Below are 13,427 nucleotides of genomic sequence, written 5' to 3' on the forward strand. Positions count from 1 at the left end.
GACTTCGTTTGATAGGTGATTACCTGAGCGTTGCCTTTATAGCCTCCTTTTACGGTGCGACGGTTGGTCAACGTCAAAGCAACCAGTTCTCAAACAAGTAATCTCAAATCACTCAGGTATTGAGGATTTAGTGTCTAATAATTTTAATGAAATTTACTTATGACAGATTTTCATCTCTTACAGTAAAGTTTCATAGGTCTTGTCCGATACTAGTCTTCCCAAAGTAAGTATCTATGCAAATGATTATGACATTGCCATGTCCACATAGTTCAAGAAACAGAACTACTAGTCATCTTGCATTCTAATCGTCTAACGTTTTCTATGCGTCCAATTTTATAGAAAACTCCGACTAGGGACCATTTTCAACCTTTGACATTCAAGTTCACTTGACAGACATTTCTTAGTCACAGGACTGGTCCTGACAGTCTATCTTGAATACATCGTCAAATTGAAGGGACTCATAATTTAATAAACCACAAATTAAATGGAAAAAATGAATTCTTTTCATTTATTGTGAATGATTAACCAATAATGTTTTACAAAGATTTAAACTCTAAAACTTTAAAACATTAAACAGGGATATCAAAGCCATTCTCCAATATGCTTGATTCCCATCGCTGCAGTGTGCGAGTTGTGCTTCGCCTGCGGCAGAGGTTTAGTCAATGGATCTGATATGTTGTCATCAGTTCCAATCTTGTTTATCTCGACTTCTTTTCTTTCAACGAACTCTCGTAGAAGGTGAAATCTACGAAGTACATGCTTGACTCTCTGGTGGTGTCTAGGCTCCTTTGCCTGTGCAATAGCTCCGTTATTATCACAATACAGGGCTATTGGTCCTTTAATGGAGGGGACTACACCAAGTTCACCTATGAACTTCCTTAGCCATATAGCTTCCTTTGCTGCTTCATGTGCAGCAATGTACTCCGCTTCAGTTGTAGAATCCGCAATGGTGCTTTGCTTAGCACTTTTCCAGCTTACTGCACCCCCGTTGAGGCAGAAGACAAACCCAGACTGTGATCTGAAATCATCTTTGTCGGTTTGGAAGCTTGCGTCCGTATAGCCTTTAACAATTAATTCATCATCTCCACCATAGACCAGGAAGTCATCTTTGTGCTTTTTCAGGTACTTCAGAATATTCTTGGCAGCAGTCCAATGCGCCTCTCCTGGGTCTGACTGGTATCTGCTCGTAGCACTGAGTGCGTACGCAACATCCGGGCGTGTACATATCATAGCATACATTATTGAACCAATCAATGATGCATATGGAATCCCATTCATTCGTCTACGCTCATCAAGTGTTTTTGGGCACTGAGTCTTGCTTAGAGTTATTCCATGAGACATGGGTAGGTAGCCTCGCTTGGAGTCCGCCATCTTGAACCTATCAAGCACCTTATTGATATAAGTGCTTTGACTAAGTCTAATCATCTTTTTAGATCTATCTCTGTAAATCTTGATGCCCAATATGTACTGTGCTTCTCCTAGATCTTTCATCGAAAAACATTTCCCAAGCCAAATCTTGACAGAGTTCAACATAGGAATGTCATTTCCGATAAGTAATATGTCGTCGACATATAATACTAGGAAAGCAATTTTGCTCCCACTGACCTTCTTGTATACACAAGATTCGTCTGCGTTTTTGATGAAACCAAAGTCACTTACTGCTTTATCAAAACGTATATTCCAGCTCCTGGATGCCTGCTTCAATCCGTAGATTGACTTCTTTAGCTTGCATACCTTTTTAGCATTCTTTGGATCCTCAAAACCTTCAGGCTGTGTCATAAACACAGTTTCTGTTAAAACGCCGTTTAAGAAAGCAGTTTTGACATCCATCTGCCATATTTCGTAATCGTAATATGCAGCGATTGCTAACATTATCCGAATAGACTTTAGCATTGCAACTGGTGAAAAGGTTTCATTGTAATCCACACCGTGGACTTGCCTGTAACCTTTTGCAACCAATCTAGCCTTGAAAACTTCAAGTTTCCCATCCTTGTCTTTTTTCAGTTTGAAAACCCATTTGCTTCCAATGGCTTGGTAGCCATCTGGCAAATCGACCAAATCCCATACTTGGTTTTCAGACATGGAGTCTAATTCAGATTGCATGGCTTCTTGCCATTGCTTGGAGCTAGGGCTCGTCATAGCTTGTTTGTAAGTCGCAGGTTCATCACTTTCAAGTAATAGAACGTCATAGCTCTCGTTCGTCAAAATACCTAAGTACCTTTCCGGTTGAGATCTATATCTTTGCGACCTACGCGGGGTAACATTTCTAGATTGACCATGATTCTCACCAGATTCTTCTAAAGATCTATGAGTTTCATCCTGAATGTCATCTTGAGCATTTTCTAGAGTTTGTTGTTCGACTCGAATTTCTTCGAGGTCTACTTTTCTCCCACTTGTCATTTTGGAAATGTGATCTTTCTCCAAAAAGACACCATCTCGAGAAACAAACACCTTGTTCTCAGATGTATTGTAGAAGTAATACCCCTTTGTTTCCTTTAGATAGCCCACAAGGATACATTTGTCAGATTTTGGATGAAGTTTGTCTGAAATTAATCGTTTGACGTATACTTCACATCCCCAAATCTTAAGAAAGGACACATTTGGAGGCTTTCCAAACCATAATTCATATGGAGTCTTTGCGACAGCTTTAGACAGAGCTCTATTTATAGTGAGTGCAGCTGTATTTAGTGCATGTCCCCAAAATTCTAATGGAAGTTTGGCCTGACCCATCATTGACCTGACCATGTCTAGCAAGGTTCTGTTCCTCCGTTCCGACACATCGTTCCATTGTGGTGTTCCAGGAGGAGTCAATTCTGATAGAATTCCACATTCTTTCAGATGGTCATCAAATTCATAGCTCAGATATTCACCGCCTCTATCAGACCGCAGTGCCTTAATCTTCTTGCCTAATTGATTCTCTACTTCACTCTGAAATTCCTTGAATTTGTCAAAGGATTCAGACTTATGCTTCATTAGGTAGACATAACCATATCTACTGAAGTCATCAGTGAAAGTGATAAAGTAGCTGAAACCACCTCTAGCATTTGTACTCATTGGTCCACATACATCTGTATGGATTAAACCCAATAGTTCATTTGCTCTTTCTCCAACTTTAGAGAATGGTTGCTTTGTCATTTTGCCAAGTAAACATGATTCGCATTTACCATAATCCTCTAAGTCAAATGGTTCTAGAATTCCTTCCTTTTGAAGTCTTTCTAAGCGTTTCAAGTTTATATGGCCTAATCGACAATGCCACAGATAGGTGAGATCTGAATCATCCTTTTTGGCCTTTTTGGTATTTATGTTATATACTTGTTTGTCGTGATCTAATAAATAAAGTCCATTGACTAATCTAGCAGATCCATAAAACATCTCTTTAAAATAAAACGAACAACTATTGTCTTTTATTAAAAAGGAAAATCCCTTAGCATCTAAGCAAGAAACTGAAATGATGTTTTTAGTAAGACTTGGAACATGGAAACATTCTTCCAGTTCCAAAACTAGCCCGGAGGGCAACGACAAATAATAAGTTCCTACAGCTAATGCAACAATCCGTGCTCCATTTCCCACTCGTAGGTCGACTTCACCCTTGCTTAACTTTCTACTTCTTCTTAGTCCCTGTGGATTGGAACATAAGTGTGAGCCACAACCTGTATCTAATACCCAAGAAGTTGAATTAGCAAGTATACAGTCTATAACGAAAATACCTGAAGATGGAACGACTGTTCCGTTCTTCTGATCTTCCTTTAGCTTTGGACATTCTCTTTTGTAATGGCCTATTCCATCACAATAAAGACAGCTTGATGTGGACTTGTCCTGCTTTGATTTAGCATCGCCCTTGGACTTTCCACTTTTCTTGAACGGTCTCCTTCTAGCCTTGAGTAAATCTTTGGCTTCACAGTGCAGTATTATTTCAGCCTTTCTGACAAGGTGAACAAATTCTGCAACTTTTTCTTCTCTTGGTTCACTTAGGTATAGTTGCTTGAAGCGACCAAACCCACTGTGTAGTGAATTGAGCAAGATAGAGACTGCCATCCTTTCGCTTATTGGTGTTCCTAGTAGACTTAGGCGATCAAAGTATGAACGCATAAGATCCACATGGAACCTCAGTGGGACGCCTACCCTCTGTTTAGTGCGAAGGAGCTGAACATGTGTTTCTTGGACTTCCATCCTATAACACCTGTTGGGAGAACTAACCTTTAGACCAGACATTGATTCAATCAACTCATGGACGTTCAGGTCCCTGTCCTCCGTGCTTCCACGACAGATATCCCTCAGATTCTTGATGTGCGTAAAAGGTTCATAGGCTACAAACCTTCTAGCCCAATCATCAGGGATATTGTTCAGCATGAGACTCATAACCTTTTTGAGATCCGCATCCCAAGCGTAAAATCTCTCAGGGGTCATGTCTCTGGCATAGTAGCTTGGCATGGGATGTGATAGTACATACTCAAGTCCATTGAGTTTGACTATTTCAACTAGCTTAGCTTCCCATTCAAGAAAATTTGCCAGGTTCAGCTTGACCATAAGCTCAGAACCCATGATGATGTTTTGATTGTTGTTTGCCATATTTAAAACTACAATTGAAAAGAATAAACAAATAAATAACCATTCACAGTTTCTCTTAATAAACTTAAATTCTAGCATACATGCATAATTCAATGTTCATTAAGCATTTTATTCAAGTTATGTGTTCCGGCAGGTGTGAATAAAATGATTCCAAGATCCTAAAATCATTGAAGAACTAAGCACAGTTTGTCGACTTAATCCTAAAACATCTTAGGTAAGCAAAAGCCTTTTGCTAATAGTCTAGAAACTATTCTTGGTTGATAGGTACGTCTAAGAACTTATTAGGTAAACCTATCGATTTTGCCACGACATAAAAGGACTCCTTACTTATATCGTTGAGTTTCACCAAAACTAACATGTACTCACAATTATTTGTGTACCTTGCCCCTTTAGGACCAATAAGTAACACCTCGCTGAGCGAAAACTATTACTAGATTGATGTAAAGGATATCCAAGCAAGTGTATATTTTGGCATGGCACCTTTTAACTCAATTTTTAAGTTTGGAACTTAAGGCTCTTACTATGTTGGTTAGATTTTAAGTGAACTAAAATCCTTAATCATGCAACATAATCAAGCTTTGAGGGCGCGCGTTTCTCTCTCTAGTTTTTCTCTCCTGCTTAGCAGTGACGCCATGGCAAGGAAAGCTAGAGCTCGGATGAAGGCAACAAATTCGAACCTCGATAAGAATGGAAGTGACACACAAGCTACTGGATCATCTGCGAGAATCTTGGAGGACCTTGAACAGGAAAGGGAGGCGTTGGCGCCACTAATTGTTAATACCCAGAATGTTGGAGATGGCGGTTTTGGGGATATTTTATCTCCGGCGGCGTCGCTTTTGGCTCTACAACACCAGTCATCAGCACGAAGGGATTTCTCTGAGTGGCTATCACACATTCACTCAAACTCGAGGCCGATTGCGTGGGTGGATGACATTGAAGGTAACCCTGTTTCTCCGATTAAATTTGGGGATATAAGGAGTAACTTGAACACTGATTTTGACATAGCTGCACATAATACTGTTAATACTGAAGCAACTCCACATAATACTGAGAACATTTTGAATCAATCCATACCTTTCCATAATCTGGAAACAGGGGATTGTGTGACTATTGATTTAGAGGACATTCAGGAGGAAATTGATTATTGGAACTCTGCTGTAATGTGCTATGTGGTGGGTGCTAATCCCCCTATTCATGTCATGGAAGGGTTCATTCGAAGAATTTGGAGGAATATGGGGGTGGACAAGGTGGTATTGGGGGCAAAGGGGGTATACTTGGTGAGATTTGCTACAATGGAGAAGAGAGATGCTGTGATAAAACTGACTCGACCCTTTTTTTATAGTAAACCAGTTGTACTGAAGCCTTGGACTCAGGACATGGATTTCACAAAGGAGGATTTGAGATCTGTCCCAATCTGGGTGAAACTGCACAGGTTGGGATTCACGTATTGGGGGGAGAGAAGTTTGAGCAAGATAGTAGGGAAGCTTGGGGTACTGAAAAGGGTAGATAATGCAACTGCAAAGAGAGATAAATTGCAGTTTGCTAGGGTGCAGGTGGAGGTGCTTGTAGATCAAGAATTTCCTGAGGTGCTCAAGTTTGTAAATGAGAAGGGGGTGATGGTGGAGATTGATGTGGAGTATGAGTGGAAACCACTGGTGTGTACTGTCTGTAAGACTATGGGGCATGATGCCAGAAAATGCAGGAAGGGTGGTAGTAGAAAGATGTGGGTTCCTAGACGACAGGTTGCACCTGTTGTTGCACCAATTACCAGAACTGTTTTGGTGCCTGAGAATGGTGGGTTCCAAACTGTGTTGCAATCTAGTAGGAGGAGAGAGCAAAGACCTCCAATTATTCCCATTGTGAACCATTTCCATGTGCTAGACACTGATGATGCCACAGTGGATGATGCCTCAGTGGAGGATGATGGGGGTGAGGATCAACTTGGGGGTGATGATGTAGGAGGTGAGGAGATGTTGCAGAACATTGTTTCTGGGAGGGGGGACTCTCCCGGTCACAATGGATAGGATTGTTAGTTGGAATGTGAGGGGGATCAACACCCAGAGGAAGCAAAATGAGGTGAAGGCTTTTATTCACTCTCATGGAGCTGGGTTAGTTGGTCTCCTTGAGACAAAGGTGCCTCATACAAAAATGGGGGCCTTATATGTTAATATGTTCAATGGTTGGTGTTTCACTACCAACAGTAGCAGCTGTAAGGGAGGGAGAATTGTGTTAGCATGGAATCCAAATGCTTTCACTCTTAGTGTTCTGAAAGTTACCAGTCAATTGATTCATTGTTTGGTTTGTCCAAAAAGTGGGAGTGTGGATTTTTGCTGTACTTTTGTCTATGCTTTTAATCAGAGCAAGGAAAGAGAGGATCTATGGAGGGATCTGTGTGGCTTGGGTATTGGTGTGCACAAGCCTTGGATAGTTCTGGGTGATTTTAATTGTGTTCTAAATATAGATGAAAGGGTGGGAGCTCCTGTGAGGCATCATTCAATGGTTGCCTTTAGGAATTGTGTAGATATATGTGGCCTAGAAGATGTTAAAGCTGCTGGACACTTCTACACTTGGAGTAATAAACAAGCAGGGGAGGCTAGGGTGTTTTCTAAAATTGATAGGGTTATGGCTACTGACTTGTGGTTTCAGAATTATCCTAACGCTGAAGCTGGTTTTTTGTCTGAAGGAGAATATGATCATTGTCCTATTGTGCTTGCTGTGTACCCCTGTGATAACATTGTAAAGAAGCCTTTTAGGTACTTTGCCATGTGGAAGTATGCTGAAGGCTATACTGATCTGGTTAAGGTGAATTGGTCAAAGGGTGTGGTTGGTACTCTGATGTATCAGGTGGTTCAGAAGCTAAAAAGAATGAAAGGGGTTTTTAAAGAGCTGAATAGAACAGGTTTCAATGATATCCATGCTGCTGACATAAAAGCTAAGCAGGATTTGGATTTGTGTCAGAAGAATCTTCACCTAGCACCTGGTGATAGTGAGCTTGCTGATAGAGAAGTTGAAGCTGCTAAGAGGTATAAATTGATGCATGCTGCTTATATTTCTTTCCTGAAACAGAAAGCAAAAGAAGCCTGGGCAAAGGATGGAGATGAAAACAGCTCTCTCTTCCATAAAAGCATTAGAGCTCGGATTATTCATAACACAGTGCATGCTATCCATGATATGCATGGTAAGTGGGTGTGTGATCCAACATCTGTGTCTGCTGCTTTTCTGGAGTATTACCAGAATCTCTTGGGCACTAAAGCTTCTAGTAGAAGTCATGTTATGATTGATATTGTGCATGCTGGTCCAACACTTGAACAACTGCAGAAAGACCAATTATTAGCCCCTGTCACTAATGAGGAAGTCAAGTATGCTATGTTCTCTATTAATGGTGACAAAGCCCCTGGCCCAGATGGGTTTGGGAGCCATTTTTTCAGAGAAAACTGGAACATAGTTGGGGAGGATGTAACAAAGGCTGTTCTGGACTTTTTCCACACTGGAAAACTCCTAAAAGAGATTAATTCCACTACTATCACTCTGATTCCCAAGACAAAATGTCCAAAAAATGTTACTGAATTCAGGCCCATATCCTGTTGCAATGTAATTTATAAATGCATCACAAAAATCCTCTGTGAGAGAATGAAATGTGTGCTACCTATGTTGATAGCTGAGAATCAAGGGGCCTTTGTGCATGGTAGATTTATCATGCATAACATAATGATGTGTCAAGAAATTGTCAGACAATATGGAAGGAAGAATGCATCACCTGGTTGCTTGATCAAATTAGATATGTAGAAAGCTTATGACACAATTGAGTGGGATTTCTTGGAAGAGATGCTGCTTGCTTTGGGATTTCCAGCTCAGTTTGTTAATTGGATCATGGTTTGTGTTACAACTCCCAAATTCTCAATCATGCTAAATGGTTCAGCCCAAGGATATTTTGCTTCCAGCAGGGGGTTAAGACAAGGGGATCCCTTGTCTCCTTTATTGTTTGTAGTATGTATGGAATATCTGTCTAGAACTCTATACAAGGTGGGTGAGGATAGCTGCTTTAAATTTCATCCAAGGTGTAGGTCTACAAAGTTGACTCACCTCTGCTTTGCAGATGATCTCATCTTATGCTGCAAAGGTGAGTTTCACTCTATTCAGCTGCTTCTCCAAGGTTTCAAACTTTTTTCTGACACTTCTGGTCTGAAGGCTAACATTCAAAAGTCAGCTGTGTATTGTGCTGGTATGAAACCAGAGGTAGTTCAGCAGGTAGTGGACTTTTCTGGGTTTGCCTTGGGTTCTTTTCCCTTTAGGTATTTAGGGGTTCCTATTTACTTTAAAAGAATCACTAATGCTGATTGTGAAGGATTAGTTGATAAAATGATGGCAAGAATCAAGACTTGGAGTTCTAGGAACTTGTCTTTTGCAGGAAGGATAACTCTTATCAATTCAGTCCTCTTAAGCATCCACTCTTACTGGGCTCAAGTGTTTATCCTTCCCAAACATGTGCTTAAAAATGTTGAAGCTATCTGTAGAGCCTTTTTATGGCAAGGCACTTACTTCTGTTCTAAACCAGGTTATGTTGCCTGGGATAGAGTTTGCAGACCTAAAAAGGAAGGGGGATTAGGAATAAGGCAAGTTCAGGCATGGAATATTGCAGCTTTAGGGAAATATGTTTGGGCTATAGCCAGAAAACAGGACACAATGTGGGTTAGATGGGTCAATGCAATCTACATTAAGACTGCAGGTTGGTGGAATTATCAGCCAAAAGCTGATAGTGGTTGGTACTGGAGAAAGATTTGTAGTGTGAAGGAGAAACTAAAGGGTTTGTTTAGTGAGGCTGAGTTGGATCAAATGCCTAAATACTCTATCCAGAAGGTATACCAGAAGTTGGTTCAACAACATGAAAAGGTCTTGGGGATATGCAGTGTGGAATAGAGCCTCTATTCCCAAGACTAGAGTGATTTGCTGGCTGATGGTCCAAGGGAGACTGCAAACAAGAGAAAGGCTACATAAGATTGGGGTCTGTAACACTACTACATGCTTGCTTTGTGAGGCAAAAGATGAAACTCACCCACACCTTTTCTTTGACTGTGAATACAGTAGAAGATGTCTACAGGGGGTTGAGGAATGGCTAGATATTCCTACTAGCAAAGTACATTATATGGGCCTGCTGAGGTGGGTTAAATGGAAGAGCCAGTGCAGCAAATTTCAAAAGACAGCAATACACACTGCTGTCAATGCTACTGTGTATAATCTATGGAGAGCAAGAAATGATGCTCTCTGGATCAGAAGGTTCCTACCCCTTCAACTACTATCAGATGCATTCAGAGGAGTGTGATTGACAGATTAGCTCATATAGGTGCTAAGCAATCTAGCACAAATGACCAGATTTGGTGGAAGAGCAAATGCACTATTTAGGCTTTGTTTCTTCTCTTTACTTCCCTATGACTGTTGTCATGTTGTTTGCTCCTTAGCCTCCCTGGCTTAGGACTTTGTTTGTAATCTGGTTTTTCAAGCAATGAAATCTACTCTGACTTATCAAAAAAAAAAAAAACATAATCAAGCTTTTGATCTCATGCATTTTAAGACATATTTAAAAGCAATAAATAACTTAAAACATGCATAAGATAAATGTGATCTAGTATGGCCCGACTTCATCTTGAAGCTTTAACTTCAAAGTCTGTCTTGAAAATCTCCGTGGGAGGCACCATTTTCTTCAAATAGAATAAGCTATAATTAAAACTAATTACAACTATTTGATGGTACGCAGACCATATTTGAATTGAAAAACAACTTTGGTACTTTAGACCAATTACATTCAAATTAATGGTACGCATACCATATTTTCTATCCTATTTGGGCCATACTAGTCACTTCATAACCTGCAAAACAGTACATATACAATATATACCATTCACCCATTCATTATCATGAATGGCCCACAAAGCTGGTTAGTAAAACACATTATGCATCACATAAACATTTGTAGCAATTAATCAAGGGCACCAATAATCTACAAATTATTCAGTCCTTATTAATTCTAATCAAGTTGTTTTAACCTTAAGGATTTGTAGACCTAATCAAGAGTTTATGACTAAAAGGGGCTCCCACTTAAACCAATAAATTCATATGCTTTACTAATTTTAAAAATAAAAATGTATTTCTAGTCTAACCGGAAACATACAAATTTAATTAAAATTTAAAGCTCATATAAATTTATAATTGAATCCAAAAGTTTAATTTAATTTCAGTCGTATTTAAATTAATTCATGATTTTAATTTTAGTAAAATAATTAGAATAAATAAAATTTATTATAATTACAATATTCAAAATTAAAATCCAAGAAAATAATTTAAATTATCAATTTAAAAATTAATTAAAATTACGTAAACTGAAAATTTCAAATTAAAAATTTCAAAACGATCTAATCGCAACGCAACAATCCCACGCATCGCACGCCCATGGGCCATACGTACACAGCCATCGCTGGCCATGTGCGCGCAGCCCATGCGCTGCGTCGCATCGCTGCTGCTCACCATCGCAAGGCATCACGCGAGCTGGTGCTCGCTGCGCGCGCCAGCACTCGACGCACGAGCATGCTGCCGCAGCCCATCGCTGGGCGCAGCGCTCGTCGCACGTCGCAACAAGCAAGCTGCTTGCCATCGCTGGGTGCAGCGCTCGTCGCACGTCGCAACAAGCACGCTGCACGCCATCGCTGGGCGTAGCGCTTGTCGCACGCACAATAGCGCTCGCTGCGCGCGAGCGATCGATGCTGGGGCGTAGCACTCGCGGCACGCGAGCTTGCGCTCGCTGCACGCGAGGCTCCGTTCGCTTGTGCGAGGCAGTGCGCGCTGTGGCGCAGCTCGCTTGCTGCCCACATGCGACTGCTCGTGCCTTGTGTTAGGTTATGATACATATGATATTACATAAATCATGCGGAAACAACCATTAACCCAGGATTACATATTATTTACACATAATCATATAGCATAATTTAGATGCATACTCTTTGTTGCGTGCCCTCCCTAGCTGCGCCCGAACCGAACAAGAACAAGTCTTTAGGACTCCAAGTGTCGTCCCTCCGTAGATAGTCCACAGCACGTCCGGATCCGCCTTAAGATTGACCAACTAGAATCGCCCTTAAGGTACTAGAATTTTCGGCACTTTTGAGCAAGATGTGTGGCTGAATTTTTCTCTCAAAAATCACTTTGAATACTTTTTAAACTCGTTATAAATTGTGAACCCAGGCCACATATTTATAGGGTTATGGAAAGGGAATTGGAAACCTATTCAGATACAAATTAATTAAACCTAGAATCCTACAAGAACTCTAATTTAATTAATTTATCAAATAGAATTAGGAATTTAATCATTAACCGAACTCTGCACGTTTTAGGAAACGTGCACGAACACAAACACTTACGCACACACACACGGCAGCCTCGATGGGCCGCCCATGCGTGCGTGCGAGCAGCAGCCCACGCAGCGAGGCCTGCGCGAGCCACAAGCCCACGCAAGCATCCGCGCGCGCTGTGCGTGCTGCCACGGCCTGCTGGGCCTGGCCTTGCGCTGGGCCTGGCGTGGCTGTTTGTGTGGCGCGCTTGGCTTGCTGGGCGATGGCCTGGCTTCGTGCTGGGCCCTCGTCCGGCAAGCCTCGTCCGATGCTTATTCGTACGATGCGCTTCCGATTAAATTTTCCGATTCCGGAATTCATTTCCGATACGAACAATATTTAATATTTCCGATTCCGGAATTAATTTCCGTTTCGAACAAATATTTAATATTTCCGTTTCCGGAATTATTTTCCGATTCCGGTAATATTTCCGATTCTGACAATATTTCCGTTTCCGGCAATATTTCCGATTCTGGCAATATTTCCATTTCCGATAATATTTTCCGACACGTACCATGTTTCCGTTTCCGGCAACATCTACGACTTGGATAATATTTATATTTCCGATACGATCCATATTTCCGTTTCCGGCAATATCATCGTTTCCGGAGTATTCATTCCTTGCCTGTGACGATCTTAGCTCCCACTGAAACCAAGATCCGTCGGTTCCGAATATTCATAGATGGAGTATTTAATGCTATTAAATACTTGATCCGTTTACGTACTATTTGTGTGACCCTACGGGTTCAGTCAAGAGTAAGCTGTGGATTAATATCATTAATTCCACTTGAACTAAAGCGGCCTCTAGCTAGGCATTCAGCTCACTTGATCTCACTGAATTATTAACTTGTTAATTAATACTGAACCGCATTTATTAGACTTAACATAGAATGCATACTTGGACCAAGGGCATTATTTCCTTCAGTCTCCCACTTGTCCTTAGGGACAAGTGTGCATTTCCTAATTCCTTTGTCGCTCGATGCTTGCTCTTGAACATAAGGTAAGAGTTGTCATCCTTATTATGTCGAGAGGTGTTCCTCGGTTTCAGAGTTCAACTGATCAAATAAACAGATAATCATAGCCTATGATTCATCCGAGCACGGCCATGCATTTCACAGTTTCTAGCTCTCCGAGTGGCCTTGTACAACTTTTAAGCATCTCATCCCGATTTATGGGAGGACAATCCCAATCTTGCGATCTTGAGATTAGACTTCGTTTGATAGGTGATTACCTGAGCGTTGCCTTTATAGCCTCCTTTTACGGTGCGACGGTTGGTCAACGTCAAAGCAACCAGTTCTCAAACAAGTAATCTTCAAATCACTCAGGTATTGAGGATTTAGTGTCTAATAATTTAATGAAATTTACTTATGACAGATTTTCATCTCTTACAGTAAAGTTTCATAGGTCTCGTCCGATACTAGTCTTCCCAAAGTAAGTATCTATGCAAATGATTATGACATTGCCATGTCCACATAGTTCAAG

The 13,427-nt window shown here is 40.9% G+C and overlaps 2 protein-coding genes across 2 annotated transcripts; both read left to right on the forward strand.

Annotated features, from left to right (window-relative positions):
* Positions 1-6,717: 6,717 nt before the first annotated feature.
* Positions 6,718-8,355, forward strand: LOC110784859 (uncharacterized). The gene has a single exon (XM_021989306.2). The coding sequence runs from the start codon at positions 6,718-6,720 to the stop codon at positions 8,353-8,355; it is 1,638 nt and encodes a 545-aa protein (XP_021844998.2).
* A 1,168-nt stretch (positions 8,356-9,523) lies between these two features.
* On the forward strand, positions 9,524-9,889 carry LOC130469635 (uncharacterized). Its single transcript, XM_056839032.1, has one exon. The coding sequence runs from the start codon at positions 9,524-9,526 to the stop codon at positions 9,887-9,889; it is 366 nt and encodes a 121-aa protein (XP_056695010.1).
* The last annotated feature ends 3,538 nt before the right edge of the window (positions 9,890-13,427 follow it).

This window comes from Spinacia oleracea, chromosome 3 (assembly GCF_020520425.1).
Source record: "Spinacia oleracea cultivar Varoflay chromosome 3, BTI_SOV_V1, whole genome shotgun sequence".
NCBI classification, from domain to species: domain Eukaryota; kingdom Viridiplantae; phylum Streptophyta; class Magnoliopsida; order Caryophyllales; family Amaranthaceae; genus Spinacia; species Spinacia oleracea.

What these genes read in the sequence shown, in the direction of transcription:
- LOC130469635 (XM_056839032.1), top strand. Translation starts at nt 9,524, where the DNA reads ATGGTCCAAGGGAGACTGCAAACAAGAGAAAGGCTACATAAGATTGGG.
- LOC110784859 (XM_021989306.2), top strand. Translation starts at nt 6,718, where the DNA reads ATGGGGGCCTTATATGTTAATATGTTCAATGGTTGGTGTTTCACTACC.